General features: G+C 53.3%; 1 protein-coding gene and 1 pseudogene across 1 annotated transcript; both read right to left on the reverse strand.

Moving 5' to 3' along the window:
* Positions 1-1,946: 1,946 nt before the first annotated feature.
* Positions 1,947-16,144, reverse strand: Rhbg (Rh family B glycoprotein). Its single transcript, XM_036190344.1, has 10 exons — positions 15,935-16,144; positions 7,430-7,616; positions 6,892-7,042; positions 6,641-6,788; positions 5,087-5,253; positions 4,697-4,834; positions 4,409-4,542; positions 3,656-3,777; positions 2,557-2,630; positions 1,947-2,428 (listed from the first exon to the last, which is right to left on the reverse strand). The coding sequence occupies exons 1-10, from the start codon at positions 16,113-16,115 to the stop codon at positions 2,360-2,362; spliced, it is 1,371 nt and encodes a 456-aa protein (XP_036046237.1). The 5' UTR covers positions 16,116-16,144; the 3' UTR covers positions 1,947-2,359.
* On the reverse strand, positions 4,145-4,273 carry LOC118586492 (annotated as a pseudogene).
* Positions 16,145-16,507: the final 363 nt, after the last annotated feature.

Below are 16,507 nucleotides of genomic sequence, written 5' to 3' on the forward strand. Positions count from 1 at the left end.
CTGGAGGGAGGGGCCCCAGAGGGACCCGTCTTTCCTGTGCTTTCAACCCCCCACTGGAATCTACGACAGATGAAATGGAACACCCTGCAGGACCCACCATGTGTCCCTGCATTTAAGGCAAAAAGGGGAAAGAGAACACACGGTGAAAAACCAAAGGTGTCTTTGTAAAGAGTTAGGCCCTGGCTGGAGTGCCCAGAGCGGCAGGACCAGGGTGCCAGGGCTGGTGGGAGAGTTTGTGTCATGGTGCACACGGGGGTTTCATGACAGCGATGAAACTTAGAACTCACTGGTGACAGGACACACAGGGCGTGGCTTATGAGCATCCTCACCTCGTCTCTCTTATCAGTGACCTTTTGTCAGTGCCATGGGGACCAGCAGCCTTTTGCCCACTAGAAGCTGATTGAGAACAATTGTGCTGTCTGAGAAAGAGCTCAAATGTCCCTTCTCCAGGATTGAGATGGCTTCTCCCACCCAGTGTTGGAAGAGCCCATTTATTTTCAGGCCTGAAGAAAAGGCTTGGTTGCAGTTCAGAAGGAACCAGCAGCAGAGAGGGCCAGAATGTAAATCTTGGTGCCATGGGTAAGAGAATGTTCACAGCTTCCCCTTACCAGGAAGGCCTGGGCAGTAACTGGGGGCAGGGCAGGATAGCTGGCTGTCCATCACCCATCCGGAGCTGGGCACCAATTCCCCCAGCTACTTGTCCACAATGACTCAGGGCTTTCGGCTTCAATCCTGGGATCCTCAGCCGGCAATGGGCAGGGAACTATGGAGGAGGGAGGCTGAGGGAAGAAGAGGATAGCTCCCTGGAGAGCTTGTCCTCCACAATCTCCAGCTGAACCCAGAGAGCCCAGGAACACACCGGGCAACTTTGCCTTTCTCGGAGGGCTGGGGTCCAAGATATGTACTTCCTCTTTGGGTTCCTGGCTCTGAAGGACCTTAGTTAAGAGGCAGATGTGTCTGTAGTTGTGCTGACTTCTGCCAGAAGCCCACTGGCAGGTCCAGTGAGGGAAGGAAGAGGGGTCCTGGTGGGCTCCCACTGGATGAAGGGATGACATCTCTGTGAGTGGGGTGAGACATGGAATTTCTGGCATCACGTGACATGTGGAAGGGGTGGGCCTCAGGGAAGGCTGCGCATGGATGTCTGAGGACAAACACTGATGTAGCTTGGGAGGTTAGGCTGCAAGAAGGCCCTAGGTGAGACCCGGAGGTGGCATCTTCCTCTGGTGTTAGAGTGCCCTCTTGTGGTTCTATGATTTAGGCCACCAGGATCCCAGGTGCCTTCATTCACAGCCTAGAGCCTCATGCCCTGCCCTGTTCTCTGCTCCACAGACTCAGGGCGCAGCTGTGAACTGACACTAGGTAAGGGTTACCTCTGACTGCTGAGGTTTTGTAGCAGGCCACTCCTTCTGGTGCCCTTGTGGGCCTTTTCCTACTCTGCTCAGAAGGGGAGCCAGTTGAGGGCCAGGGCAGCAGCAGTTAAGGAAGGACCACGTAGGATTTGGGGGCAGCATTAGCTGGCTAAAATAGGCACAGAGTTTCTGGACAGTAATGGCCCCCTGGAGAGGATGAACCTAGTTGGGACATATATCCAGTAGGATGTGGTACCTTGGATAGAGTTCTGTGGATCCCAGGAGGCTTTGTCTTTTTTTTTTTTTTTTAGGTTTATTTATTATGTATACAGTGTTCTGTCTGCATGTGTGCCCGCCCACCTGAAGAGAGCACCAGATCTCATTATAGATGGTCTTCGAGCAACCACGTGGCTGCTGGGAATTGAACTCAGGACCTCTGGAAGAACAGCCAGTGCCCTTAACCTCTGAGCCATCTCTCCACCCCCACCCCCACCCCCTTTTTTAGACAGTGTTTCTCTGTGTAGCTTTAGTGCCTGTCCTAGATCTCGCTCTGTGACCAGGCTGGCCTCGAACTCACAGAGATCTGCCAAGCTCTGCCTCCCGAGTGTTGGGATTAAAGGCGTGCGCCACCCTGAAGCACTGAGGTCTTTGACTGCCACAAGATTTTGGCCTCAGGAGTTAAAGGAAAGAGGCACAAAAGAAGGTGTCAAGTCCTTGGTGATGGCGCTGTTTATCGCCCAGCTTCCCACCCAGAGTGGGTCTGTTCAGGTGTCACTGGGACAGGGTAATACTGGCCGGTGGGGTAACAGTCACCGAGGGCTGGCTTTGGCCTATTCTGGCTACAGGTGCAAACTAATGGGAATATGCCCCTTCTGGCTCTAGATTCCCTTCCAGATAGTAACAAAGGCTGAGAAGGACCTCTTGGCGGAAGCCACCGTCTTCTCCAAGGACAGGGTCATGCCTGGTGGAAGCCATCGTCTCCTCTGAAGACAGTGTCATGCTGGCAGCAATTAGGCCTGGGTGTCTGGCTCCTCGGCCCTCAGAGGCCTCTGGGCCTCCGCCTCCTGCTCTCCAGGTACCTGCAGGTCAGGGAGAGGTGAAGGAAGTTCCAGGGGATTTAATAAAGGAACCCACAAACAAGGAAAGAGGCAAGTGGTAGCCTAGAGGTAAGACCATAGGGGGTCAAACACCCATAGCTGTGTCTCACCTCCCAGTAAACCTGGTCTTCGAAGCATTGGGAGTCTGGAGGGGAATCCAGGAAGGGCAGCCTCAGCAGGAACCCTGGTTACCATAGGGAAGGATATGTAAGATTCCCCTGTCCCTACCCACGGGGGAGGTTGCCACCTAGGGGCACAGGTAAATAAGCTTGAGACAAGGCAGACCGAAGCCTATGCCAAGAGCTGCTGAGTACCACCGTTCTGAGAAGGTACAGCCCTGCAAGGTGGCTTCCCCTGAATTACCCACATAGAAGCCAGCTGGTAGAAATGAAGGAATGTGTTCATGTTGGCAGTCATACTGTGATTCTATCATAAGGCATAGCTGCTGATCTTTTTGTGGCTCCCCACATGGGAGGGACCCAGGGGATGTTACTGCATGAAATGTTTACTGCATGAAATGTGACCTAAGGACTAGACCACAGAGAATGAAATTTTCAGGATGGAGGTATGTGTGGGAGGGTAAGGATGTTGCATCAAGGTTTGTTCATTTTTGTCGTTGTTGTTTATTTGTTTTGTTTTTTGAGACAGGGTTTCTCTGTGTAGCTCTGGCTGTTCTGGAACTCACTCTGTAGACTAGGCTGGCCTTGAACTCAGAGATCCACCTGCCTCTGCTTCCTGAGGGCTAGGATCAAAGGCATGAGCCATCACTGCCTGGCTTAGGTTTTGTTCTTAAAGCCAGATATCAGGAGGGACCACCAGCGAGCAGACAGCTTCTGCGGAAGGCTTTGTGCTCTGGTCCAGGGTGAGCTATCCCTCCTTCCTTCCTTCTGTCTACAGCTGCTCAGAGGAGGAGGTGGAACTGGTCCCTTCCCAGCAGCTGGGGTTGGACTGCCCTCTTGTGGCACAAGGGAGCAGCACAGGAAAGTCAGAGCCCATAACCAAGGGCTTCTTCCCTTCCGGAGGGAGCAGTCTCCCACCAGCACCTCCTCGCTGGAGGCCATGCCTACCCTTCATTAGCACAGGCAGGTGTTCTGAAAGGATCTTGGTGGAAATGAGACTACACGAAGGGTACAGTATCCCTTGCTCTTCCCCCTGGGTACCCGTCCTTGGGGCTTTCACCCACCACCCTGCCCAGCTAAAGCCACTCACCTCCAAGGCTGCCACCCACAGAGGCAAACCCCAGTGTGACAAACATTCCAAAGAGCTGATATACGGCCTGAGATGTGGCGCTGCGCTGGCCATTGGCTACAAGCGGAAATACACTCTGCAGGCTGAAAGGAGACCAGATAGGGAAAGACGGGGATGGAACAGGCAGTCGGGACTGGTCACTGTGGCTTCATGTGTAGGCAAGCCAGAGGGTGTCCAGGGATCCCCACTGTCTCAGACCCAGGCCTTTGTTCAGCCAGACCTCACTTTTACCTTCCTTCCTAAGCTTCCACGTACCTTTCAGAACCCAGTCCAAGGTCCCTTTTGCCTGCCTACCCCAAGCTCACAGTGTAAAATGTAGATGGGGTGTGTGTGTCATTATCTCTTATTGGTCCAGAAGGAATGCTCAGCACTCTTGAAATGTTTTGTTTGTTTGTTTGTTTGGGTTTTTTTGGGGGGGGTTGTTTGTTTGTTTTTGTTTGTTTTGTTTTAACGGGGAGAGCGCGCACGCAGTCCCCCACTATCACAAATTATGCAGTCGAGTTTCCCGCATTTGGGGAAATCGCAGTGGTCAGCACATCTGGAATAAAATGATCACCCACCGCACTGACTTGAAGGCCAGGCCTGGGCAGGTCCTCAGCTCTCACCATAAGGTGGGAGAATGGCCAAATGGGTGTATGAGAACAGATGGGGATTTTTTGTCTTGGCTCTCAGAGAAGAAGGGAGGGCACTCTAGAGGGGTTAGAGCAGACTCACCCATCTCCATAAGCTTCGTGGGTGGCCAGCCAAGCCACCAGGACTCCCAGGAGGGCCCCCAGTAGCCCTGGCATCCCATGGAGGTTGTGGACACCACATGTGTCTTGCACTTTGAATTTGGATTCGAGGACAGGCTGAAGGACACGTTGGATAATCAGGCATGGGCGATCCACCTACCCCCTCCCCGGGACCTGGAGGGGAAGTGGCGGAAGGGCTGGGAACCCCGTGTCCCTGCTGTGGGTTCCTTCCCTCACATGCTTTTTTCCAGATCCTGAGAAGCAACCATACCGTAAAGAACTTGTACCCCAACGTGGAGACAGTCCCAGCCAGGAAGCCAGCTGCCACGGCCCCGAAGGGTGTCAGCATCATTTCGCTAGATGTCCCCACCACGACCCCCCCAGCCAATGCTGCATTTTGGATGTGGACCTAAGGGGACAGAAAAGGGCAAGGTATCTTTTCAGATCAACACACACACACACACACACACACACACACACACACACACTCCGGCCCCACCCATTACAGTGGCATCTACTGCTTCTAAAGTCCCTCTGTTATCTAGCCACTGGCTCTCCAGCTTTTAAATATGCCTCTCTCACTTAACCCACTCCCCTGCTTGCTCCCTGAGACCTTAGACATCTCTTCCCTTTCCCAGGCTGCCCGTCTTCTTGCCCATACCATGTCCAGTCGGCCATCCCCGCTGACAAGGGCTGACAAGGCAAAGGTGCTAAGGGTGCTCGCCGTGAGGGAGTAGTATGTGTTGAGAGCTGTCCGATGCTGCCCATCCCCCAGCTCTGTGGGCGCAGAGTTGAAGCTGGGCCAGAAAATCCACAGGAAGATGGTCCCTAAATAGTGGGTCGCCACAGTGAGCATCTAGTAGTGAGTGGCCCCTGTCACCAGGGGGCGCTGCACCGCCGGTAAATTATTGTGCAGCCTGTTTCCTCACTGATTCTTGGAATTGTTAGGAAAAAAAAAACTTCCAGGGTGAGAGTTGAGGGGATGATGCCTAAGTGCCTGCTTCATGGCCCACTAGGCCTAGCTGCTTGGCAAGGGCCTAGGTGAGGCTCAGTGGGACAGCAGATGCTTAGCACATGCCACACTCTGGCTTCCATCCCCAGCATATGCCTTCTCTTAAGAACCAGAGAAGGAGCTGAACTTACACACACACACACACACACACACACACACACACACACGCACACGCACACGCACACGCACACGCTCACACACACATGCACGCACACAGTTTCTCCATGTAGCTCTGGCTGTCCTGTAGACCCGACTGGCCTCCACCTGCCTCTGCCTCTGCCTCTGGAGTGCTGGGATCAAAGGTATGTGCCACAACCACCCGGCCCTGCTTTAAGTCTTACAGACTAATCTCAGAGGGGGAAGGAAGAGCAGGGACTTTGCAGGGTGGGTGGGCCAGCAAGGCAGGAGCCTGTGTGTGTAACCTGTGCCCTTCACTTGGGCTCAAAGTCCTAAATCTGCCTCAAGATAAGGACCTTCTCAGCGTCCTGTGCCCAGTTCTCAGGCTTCCGGGTAGAGAAGGCACCGACAACCTGGCCCCTCCTTCCCCTTCCCTGACCACTTCACCTGGAGACCTCATATGTGAAGGGTTGCTAAGGGCAAGGAGGGCTCAGCTGTTTCACAGTACCCTAAAACAGACACGCAAACCAAGTCAGCCTTGCTATGCAAGAGCAGGCCCTGAAGGCCATATTCAACACCCCAGACGAAACACGGACTCCAGATGGCAGGCTGTGAGGACATAGAGGCCAGAGCCACCAGAGGTGGGGACCTGGAGGAAACAGGCCCTACTGCTCCCTGGGGTGATCAAGGGCCCCTCCTTCCCTGCCTGGCATCGTGAGGCTTCATGGGTGGGGTGGGTGGGGTGGCGTTCTTAGGCTGAGGAGGTCAGCTCAAGCACAGGTGACCGGGGCTGGCAGAGGCACAGAAGAAAAAGGGCTGGGCAGTGGGATGAAGGGTCCGGCTCCACACATGTGGGCTGCGTAGCCCAGGAAGCTTTCAAGCAGGACTGAGGTAAACTTGAAAAGCCCCCGGGCCTGGTGTGGGCTTGTGTGTGCCCCAGCACTGAGTTAGGGGTGATGATAAGCATGGATTTCAGGCCCCTCTGAAAACAAGTAGGAAGGACCCAAAGGATGGCTGGCAGTGCCAGGAGACCTTCCCAGGCATGGTGCTCTGCAGCCCATGCCACGTCACCTCAGCAGGCCTCACCAATCATGGCAAAGAGGTCAGAATGGTAGACAGAGCTCTGGCGTTGCTTGCTCTTCTCCAGCTGGGATCTGTAGAGGACCCGTGAGAGAGACAGCCCGAAGTAGGCCCCAAAGGTGTGAATGGTCATGGACCCTCCAGCATCTCTCACCTGGGGACGATAGAGGTCATGAGGCAGACCCTGCCCCCACCCACTTTTCCTCTTTCAGAGCAGGACCGACACCGGGGTCTCACCCACTCCTGGCCAGACTTACCCCCAGGAGACTGAGCAGTATAAACTCATTGACACTGAACAGCACTGTCTCCAGTAGGGCCATTAGCAGCAGCTGGGCTGGCCCAGTCTTGCCCAGGACAGCCCCGAAGGAAATGAGCACAGCGCCCGCACAGAAGTCAGCGTTGATCAAGCTGCAGTTACACAGGATGGGAGAAGTGAAGGGGTGGTAGCTCAGTGGTTCCAAAGTGGCCGAGGGGCACGTGGGGCATGCAGGGCAGAGTGAGGAGAGATAACGCTGGAGCTCCTCTCCTTGGGCATCAGAGAGGTGCCACCCACCCTTGGGGAGGAGGGGCCCCTGTGAAGTGAGGGGCTAAGCCAACTCCTCCTGTCATACCCATATGGGAGGGGTATGTGAAGGTAGGGGTACACAGGTCAGACAGGGAGAAGGGACAGCAGCCCACAGAAGGTGGTCATGGGGCAAAGCAGGGGTCAGTCAGTAGACTTGAAGATCGGGGCTTGAGCAGGCACCCTTAGGGGAACAGGGCCTTTGAGGGAACCCGGGGCTTACTGTTGCCCACCTCTCCACACCAACGTGGATGTGGCCATCACGGAAAGAGTGGAGGAAGCCTTGGACCAGTGTGGCCCACTGTAGGGTGAAGGCGGCCACGAGGAAGGTGAACCCCACGCTGCTGAAGCCGTAGCGCTGTAGGAAAACCATGAGGAAGCCAAAGCCCACGAAGATCATGGCGTGCACATCCTGGAAGCCTGTGGGTGCACAGGGGAGGGGAAGGAAGAGGGAGGGGAGGTAGTGTCGTGAGGCCTGCTCCGGTCACACCCACCAACCAAGAGATACCCCGCCAGTGCCTGGCTCCTCTAGTCTGGACTGTCTTAAAGCAGCACTGTGCCTGTAAAATTCCCAGGCTTATGGAAACCACCTAGATGCCCCTCAACCAAAGAATGGATAAGGAAAATGTGGTACGTTACACAATGGAGTACTACTCAGCTATATAAAACAATGACCCCATGAAATTCGCAGGCAAATGGATGGAACTAGAAAAATAATTCTGAGTGAGGTAACCCAGACCCAGAAAGACCAACATGGTATGTACTCACTCATAAGTGGATATTACAAGTAAAGTACAGGAGAACCAACCTACAACCCACAGCCCCAGAGAGGCTAGATAACAAAAAGGGCCCCAAGAGTGATGCATGGATTTCCCTGGGAAGGGGAAATAGAAGAGATCTCCTGGGTAAAGTGGGGGAAGGGATGGGAGGGGATGGGGAGATGGGAACTTGAGGGAGAAGGTTGGATGGGCTGGGTGCAGGAGGTGGTTTGGGGGCAGGACGGAGGGCAAGGGAGAAACCTGGTGCCAGGGAAACTCCCAGGAATCCACTAGGATGGCCCCAGCTAAGACTCTTAGAAATAGTAGAGAGAGTGCCTGAACTGGCCTTCTCCTGTAATCACATTGGTGACTACCCTAACTGTCATCACAGAGCCTTTATCCAGTAGCTGATGGAAGCAGATGCAGAGACCCACAACCAAACACTAGGCGGAGCTCTGCGAGTCCTCCTGAAGAAAGGGAGCAGAGACTACAAGCTAGGGGAGTCAAGGTCATGACAGAGGAATCCACAGAGACAGCTGACCTGAGCTCATGGGAGCACATGGACTCTGGACCAACAGTTAGAGAGCCTGTGTGGGATCGACCTAGGCCCTCTGCATGTGTGTGATAGTTGTGTAGCTTGGTGTATTTGTAAGGCTCCTCAAAGTGCAATTAGGACCTGTCCCTGGAACTTAGCTGGCTTTTGGGAACCTGTTCCCCATGCTGGATTACCTCGATCAGCCTTTATCCAGGGGGAGGAGCTCCATACTACCTCAACTTGATGTACCATGCTTTGTTCAAGCCCATGAGAGAGAGGCCTGCCCTTTCTGAATAGAGATAGAGGAAGGGAGGGTGGGTGGGGAGGGGGTAGATGTGAGTGTGGGGGGAAACGGGAGGAGAGGAGAGAGGGGAAACTGGTCATTGTGTAAAATAAAGGAAAAATGTTACTAAAATAATCCCCAGGCTTAGCAGCCACCCATCACCACCCCCACCCCTGGCCCCAGCAGCTGGCACAAAGTACCCGGCCTGGAGCAGCAGGGCCAGGCCATCCTTGCCATCCCTTGCTCAAAGGAGGAACCAAACTCCTGCAGTAGCATTGGCTTGCCTTCTCCCTGGCCCATTTGCTCACCTGAGGAGGAAACTCAGTCAGTTCTCTCTGCTTCTGCAGCCCTGTCTCCTCTACACACAGATTCTTCTTCCTTCTTCTGAAAAGTCCCCCCTCTGTGTGCAGTGTGTACATGGTCTCATGTATGTGGGTGTGCATGTGTGTAAGAGGGCAGAGGTAGATGTCAGGTGTTTTCCACTCTCCTCTCTCCCTTGTATAATGTATACATGTTCTTATGTATCTGTGTGTGTGCTCACACACGTGTGCATATGTGTATAGAGGTAGATGTGTTTTCCTCCACCGTGCTCTACCTTGTACTGAGATAGGGTCCCTCAGTGACCCTGGACCTCATCCACACGACAGAGTAGGTGGCCAGCAAGCCCTGGAGTCTGTCTCTCTCTGCCCTCAGTGCTGAGGTCATGAACGAGCGCTGCAATCCCTGACTTCTACTTGTGTGCTGAGAATCTGAACTCAGAATCTGAACTCAGGCCCTGATGCTTGGGTAGCAAACACTTTACCTACTGAGCATCTCCCGAGCCACGAGGAAGCCCCTCTTTCTTTTTCTTTTTTTTTTTTCTTTCTTTCTTTTTTTTTTTTTTTTTGTTGTTGTTGTTTTTTCAAGACAGGGTTTTTCTGTGTAGCTTTGCGCCTTTCCTGGAACTCACTCTGTAGCCCAGGCTGGCTGGCCTTGAACTCACAGAGATCCACCAGCACTTTAAACCCAAGTGCTGGGATTAAAGGCATGTGCCACCACCACCTAGGAAGCCCTTCTTTCTTTCTTTCTTTCTTTTCTTTTTTTTTTTTCTTTTTCTTTTTTTTTTTTTTTTTTTGAGCTGAGGATCGAACCCAGGGCCTTGTACTTGCTAGGCAAGCGCTCTACCACTGAGCTAAATCCCCAACCCAGGAAGCCCTTCTTGATGTCTAACTTCTGTCTCTCATCTTTCAAAGTCTACACTTCCCTATCTTGAGAAGAAACTAAAAATAACTTAGGAAATGGCTTCGAATTGTTAACAGGGACTAACTTCACCCCCAAAGGAATTGAAGGGAGAGGGTGGACCACTGTGTGTACAGCTCAGTACAATGGCAGCCCCCGGACCTGGGCGTCATATAGGCATCCTCAGGAGGGGGACTGCCTTTCAGTTTGTTTCTTTCTATATGTTGGATTTTTTATGTTATACATTACACTTGCTCTGTTCAGATCACAGGGTCACACCATTGTAGTCCCACTGACCTCGGACTCTGGACTTCCTGCCTCAACTGCCCAAGTGCTGGGCTCACAGCATGGGACCACACATGGCCAGTTTTCCTTGAACTGTTGAGCATATTGTGGGGCTTCTGGACAAGAAGACTTGGAGCCTTTTCTCTTTGCTTTCTGCATAATACACAGTAACACTGAAAATAAAATTTATACAAATAAATTGTTGAGTAATTGGATGTAGAACCAGCGTTAAGGGAGCTGGGAGAGGTATAGCAGGCAAAGGCGTTAGCCACACAAGCAAGCCTGATGATCCCAGAACCCATGTAAAAGGCTGGAAATGGCAGCCACGTCTATAACCCCGGCATTCCTACAGTGAGATGGCAGGTGGAATCACCGAGAAGCTCGGTCCGGCTGGCCAGCAGCAGCAGCAGAACCGCAGAAACAAGAGAGCCTTCTGCAAACACGGTGAGTGGTTGGGCATGATGGATACTTGAGATGTGCCGAAGGAGGTCTGCCCCAAGTTCAAGGTCAGCCTAGGGAGGAAGAGCCTGTCTCAAAAAATCGTGACCAAAGCCAGGTGTGGTGGTACATACCTTTCATCCCAGCACTCTGGAGGCAGAGGCCGGCTGATCTCTGTGAGTTCAAGTCCAGCCTGGTCTACAGAGTGAGTTAGTTTCAGGACAGCTATGGCTACATAATGAGACTGTCTTTAAATAAATTAGTAAATGTCATGAACAAGCAAATACAAAACCCACCCGTAGAAAGCCTGTGGGAGTCCCCTTTCTGTAAATGTCTGGGGACAAGGGACATTACACTAAGCCTCCTTTCATTCTCCACATGAGAAATTGCTCTAGGGCTGAGAAATGTCACTTCCCTTGGGATGTCTGTTTCCCATTGGCAAACAATAGATGTGCTGAGCATCTGTGGCTGGGGCTCGGGACTACAGCTGCCACCACCAGGAAGTCAGTTCCTGCTCTCCAGGGTGGAGTCAGACTGGAGGATCAGAGCCCACAGGGGAGGCTGCTGGCTCTGGGGAGAATGCAGTTAGTGACCTTTTTCCTTGGCCACGTGTGCGGGAGCTGGGAGCCGTAGTCCCCGCTGCCACACGTCTACGCTGCCGCGCGTCTACGTTCTCACGTTTCTCACTTCAGATGTGTGCTTCATTCTTCTGATTGTTTTTCCTTATGCGAGTTCACTATCTAAACTGGGAACCCCAAATGCTCCAGAGTCAAGAGGTCTTCAGGCGTCAGTGCGATGCCATTGTGGAATATTCCACACCCACACAGGGCCTCATCCAATGGGCTTTACTCAAAATGCAGGCTCACTAAACACATTGCATGAAAGCACCTTCGGGCTATTTGTATAGGGTGTAAGTGGGACATCTGTGGATTGCTTGTCTAGACTTGAGTTCCATCCCCATGATATTTCATTATGTATATGAAAACATTCCCCAACCAAAAAAACACTCTGGCTCCAAGGATTTTCATAATGATATTCAACTTGTATACATTTTTTTAAAATCATAGATGACCTTGATATTTCTCAGAGGAAGAAGCAGATTCTCAAGCCCATGTTCTGTGTTGTTTGATCTCAAGAGGCACAGCAAGCTGAAAGCTGCTGCTGAACTTTGGGGTGCAAACAGGAGCCCTGAGAGAGACTAAAGCTTGAACCACCTTGGAGCTGTCTGCAGGTGTGAGCTGAGACAGACCCCAGCAGGACCTAGCTCACTCGCTCGCTTGCTCCTGCAGTTGGGGGTCTGGAGCCCTGGGGCTCAGGGAGTATTGGCCCAGAGGCCTCTGGTCTCCACCCCCAATGCACCACCACCTCCAGGATTGCCTCCTCAGGGTCACCCAGATCATACACACACACAACAGAAAGGAGAGGTACCCTTGGAACTCAGCAGGAGCCACAGTCTTTTTGCTTTTTCTTTTTTTTTTTCAAGACAGAGTCTCACTACATAGCCCTGGCTGTCCTGGAACTCACTCTGTAGATCAGGCTGGCATCATACTCACAGAGATCTGCCTGCCTCTGCCTCCCGAGTGCTGGGATTGAAGGTGTGTGCTACCACGCTCGGCTAGCCTACAGTCTTTCAGACTTCTCTGACTGTCGTTCTGCCTTGTTCAGACACGGCAGAGGAATTCTTTCTGTTCTTGTCCAAGGACAGCAAGAAACCACAGGGGGCTGGGTGGCACGCTTCAAAGACCATTCATGCAGGAACTTCTCCCAACTGCTCTGAGCTTGTTTTAAATGCCACTGCCACTGTTTGCACTGAAAACTCAATCCCAGCCAGGCATGGTGGCATACACTGGTAATTCCACCATGCTAGGGGTGGAGGCAGGAAGATGAGATCAAGGCCAGACTTGACTACATAATGAGTTTGAGGTCAGCCTGAGCTATATGACGCCCTGTCTCAAAAAAAAAAAAAAAAAAAAGGAGGTACAGGACAGAACAAATATGGCCCTCTGGGGCCACACTGCCAGCCTTCCCTCCCCGGCTTCTGCCTACTGGGGCAAGGCCATAGTTAGGAGGCCGTTTCAGCATCCAATGCAGCCAATCCCGTGACCTTGGACACGTGACCTGAGGCCTCTCTAAGCCTCAGGTGCCTCCTCTGGAAAAGGTAGATATAAAGCATGAGGAGGAGGAAGAGAGTGGGGGCTGCCATCTCTGAGCCTCTTCCTCCCTGGCTTCCAAACAGAGGCTGAAGCCTCCCAGAGCAGGCCACAGTCCCAACCTCCATCCATGCCCCCTAAAATGGCGCTGATTCTGTCTGGGACAAGTCCCCACTGAGTCAGCCCCACCCCCCATCTGAAGGACTTCCTTAGTTTTTCAGGACCCTGCTCTCACCAGGCTGCTCTGTGGCTCTTTCCCCTTTCACTTCAAATCACTTGCTTTGTAGAATAAGCGCTTTGTAGGCAGGGCACAGCCGTTCACACCTGTGTTCCTTAGTCCTTGGGAAACCGAGGCAGGAAGGTGGTAAGTCTGAGACTAGCCTGGGCTACATTGTTAGACCCTACCTAAAAGATAAGGTAAGCCAGGTGATGTGAGTGTGGCAGGAACTTCTAGATGGGGAATCCAGAGGCCACATCCCAGCCTCACTCTTTGTAACTTGCCATGTGATCTTGGGTAGGTGAGTGACCTTCCTGGCTCTCTGCCCACATCTGATCTGAGAGAAGTAGACCATCCTGAGGGCCCATCCTGTCCTGTCTGGGGAAATAGCTGCCATCTACAGACAGCCTCTTAAGAGTGTGTATGCCTGCAGCCTTGACCTGTCTCCACTAACCATAGAATCCTTTCATCTCCCGAATCAAAGCGTGGTTTCTACCCGCCCTCTGGCCTTGACCCTTTCCTCTGGACACAGGGCAGGTGAAGCCCCGGCTCATCAAAGCCCAGGCTTTAGGAACCTCACATCTCCCTCCTGCCTAGCTTTCTCCAAATAGCAGGGTCAAAGTCCACAAAATTGACCCCAGGGCAGACAGGCAGTGACTCTACCTTGGTCCTCCTTGCTGCTCTGTGGGGTGGAGAGCCCAGCACTGCAGCTGTAAGAGGCAGGATTCGTGGAGGGCTTTGGAACAAACAGGTAGGGTTGGTCGGAGGCCCTAACTGAAGCTGTTTCTGGCCAGCTTAGACTGGGAACCAAAGCTTGCCTCCCTCACCTCTCTGGCCCATTTCCCCCCAGCTCCCAGCCTCTACTGACAGTTCAGGCCAACAGTCTTAGGAGGCCAGTTTTAGGGCTTTGGTTTTGATCCCAGCTCATTCCCTGCCACAGCTGGGAATGAACAGTGGAAAAGGGGGTACTGTGGTTGGTTAGGGGTCTGGTGTTTCCTGCCACTATCCAAAGTCTCCCTCAACCCTCTATGTCCCCAGAGCCAGAGCCTGGACAGGGTGAGGTGATGACAGCCTGCTACCTCACCTTTTTTTTTTTTTTTTTTTTTTTCTCGGAGCAGCAGTCACTGCCTCCATGGTCCCACTGCCACCGTTTGTAGCTAGTCCCCAGCCAGCCTTAGCTTCTCCTTAGCAAGCCTCCCAGGCTGGCCTCAAACTTGGGATCCTCCTGCCTCTGCCTTCTTCAGTAAATCCTACTGGTGTGTGCCACCACAACCATCAAAGTGTAGCTCGGGCCTGAGCTGGGGCCCACAAGGCCACAGGCAAGAGGCTTTTTCGTGAATTTGTACCACGAACGTTGGGTGCCAGATGTAGCAGGAATCTTAAAAGTTCTTATTAATAAAATCAAACCTGAGGCCAGTTATTGGGGTGAATTCTGGAAGATCAGAGAAGCAGAACAAACCACAGCTACCTCACCTCGCCAGTTCCTCAGCTGATCCTATTTCCTCAGGCTGGAAGCCTCTGTGTCCTCATCCCTCATCCCAATGGCTCTCAGCTGAACTGCTGCTCAAAAGCCTGAATGCTTAACCAGCCAAATACCCCACCTCACCTTTTTTGTAGAAAGTGGGTGGTAATAGTCTTGTTGCTTTATGGCGCGGGGGGGGGGGGGGGGTGGGGGTGGGGGTGGTGGTGTTCTCATACCCCAGGCCTTATTTGAATGTGCTTCAAACTGAGACATTTTTCTTTTTCCTTTTTTGTTTGTTTGTTTGTTTGTTTTGTTTTCCAGACAGGGTTTCTCTGTTTAGTCCTAGCCATCCTGGAACTCACTCTGTAGACTAGGCTAGCCCTGAACTCAGATATCCACCTGCCTCTCTACCTCCCGAGTGCTGGGATTAAAAGCATATAGCAACCCGCCCGGGGGTCCTTTTTGTTTTGTTGAGACAGGATTTTGTGCATCCCAGGTTGGTCTCAAACTCACTGTGTAGCCAAGGCTAGCCCTGAACTCCAGATCCTCCTGCCTTCACACCTGGGTGCTGAGCTTACAGGTGGGAGCCACCGCACCCAGCTTCTTCCTGTTGCTCTATCTAACTGGGATCAGAATAGGTTGACTTGGGCACTAGTGGAGGATAGTGTGCTTGGTTCTAGATGCCCAGAGCCTCAGTTACAAACTTGAGGGAGATGGCCTGTCTCCATCTGGGGGTTAACTCCCTATCCAGAACCTTGTCAGGAGGCAAATGGCCCTTGGTGGAGGAATTTATGATGTCTAAGCCCCCTCCTCACTGTTAGACCCATGGTGGGTAATAACAGGCACACCACAGCCACCTTATGCTGTGCGATGACACAATGCCCTGCCAAGCATCCCCCCTACACCCGCTGCACGCTGGCCTTGAATCTGGAGAGCTGGTCCAGTGTTGTCTCACCCTCTGACCCTCCGTGCCCAAACCAACCTTAGATGTCCGAACCTGTGGGGGTTTCACGCCTCTCTCTCCACTATCTCCTCTAGCGCCCTACCTGTCAGTCCCAGCAGGCTTCTCTTTCCTGTGGTCAAGCTGCACTCCTAGACAAAGCCAAATTAGCCCCAGTGGCAGGTGAGACAAGACACTGGTTAACACTGTGTGACCCTGCCGAGTGACCTTTCCTCGGCCCGAGATAGTAGTGCCCGGACCATCCCCAGCAGTGCCTGGAACAAGACGCTAGAGAAAGGGGGCTGTTTTACAGCCTGGTTGTCATCTCGGTGGGAGGAGGACCCACCTCATTCAAGCGCCCTTCCCAACACACCGGGGCTGGGGTAGGGGGTCGGGGGTGGGTGGGGGGGTTGGAGTCTCTGCTTCCCGCGCCCTCACCCACCCTCACTCACTTGGGTAGCGAAAGTAAAACTCGTTGTCCACGTTACTGTTGTTGCTCCAGTGCCACAGGGCAGCGTCTGTTTCGTGGTTGTAGCGGACGAAGACCGCAAAGAGGAGGGCGGTGGCGCCCTGGGAGAGCAGGCACAGCAGCGGCAGGACCAGGCGCCGGTGGCGGCGAGGAGTGCGGGCCATGGACGCGGTTGTGCTGTCCCGGGCTCCAACAGGGCTCTGCCCGCCTAGCCTACTCCTGCGGCTGCATGGGCGAGGCCCCGCCCCGGAGGCCGAGCTGCTCCCGGGGGAGCCCCACCCCTCAGTTTGAGGCTGGCAAGGACTAGCCCTGCAGGTCAGGTCCTGTTTCCCATGGTCCTGCTGAGGCACAAGTGATGTGTGAGCTTCCACCACTGGGCCCCAGCTGCCAGAAGGGTGGCGGGAGGAGAAAGGGGTCTGGCCTCCTCAAACCCAGCGGCGTGAGAGATTGGCATCCAAGATACGCGCGTCCCTTCAAAGTCCTACCTGGTTCCTCCAAAGTTAGGACGAGAGGTGGAAAAAGTAAGAGCTAGTTGACCCACCCCCCCACCCACAAC

This window comes from Onychomys torridus, chromosome 6 (genome assembly GCF_903995425.1).
Source record: "Onychomys torridus chromosome 6, mOncTor1.1, whole genome shotgun sequence".
In the NCBI taxonomy this organism is placed as follows: domain Eukaryota; kingdom Metazoa; phylum Chordata; class Mammalia; order Rodentia; family Cricetidae; genus Onychomys; species Onychomys torridus.

Excerpts from the sequence above, each read along its gene's own strand:
- Rhbg (XM_036190344.1), bottom strand. The coding sequence starts at position 16,115 with ATGGCCCGCACTCCTCGCCGCCACCGGCGCCTGGTCCTGCCGCTGCTG. Across the intron at positions 6,789-6,891 it reads TACTGCTCAGTCTCCTGGGG|GTGAGAGATGCTGGAGGGTC; the intron begins GTAAGTCTGGCC and ends TATCGTCCCCAG. Across the intron at positions 4,835-5,086 it reads GGGATGGCCGACTGGACATG|GTCCACATCCAAAATGCAGC; the intron begins GTATGGGCAAGA and ends CTGTCCCCTTAG.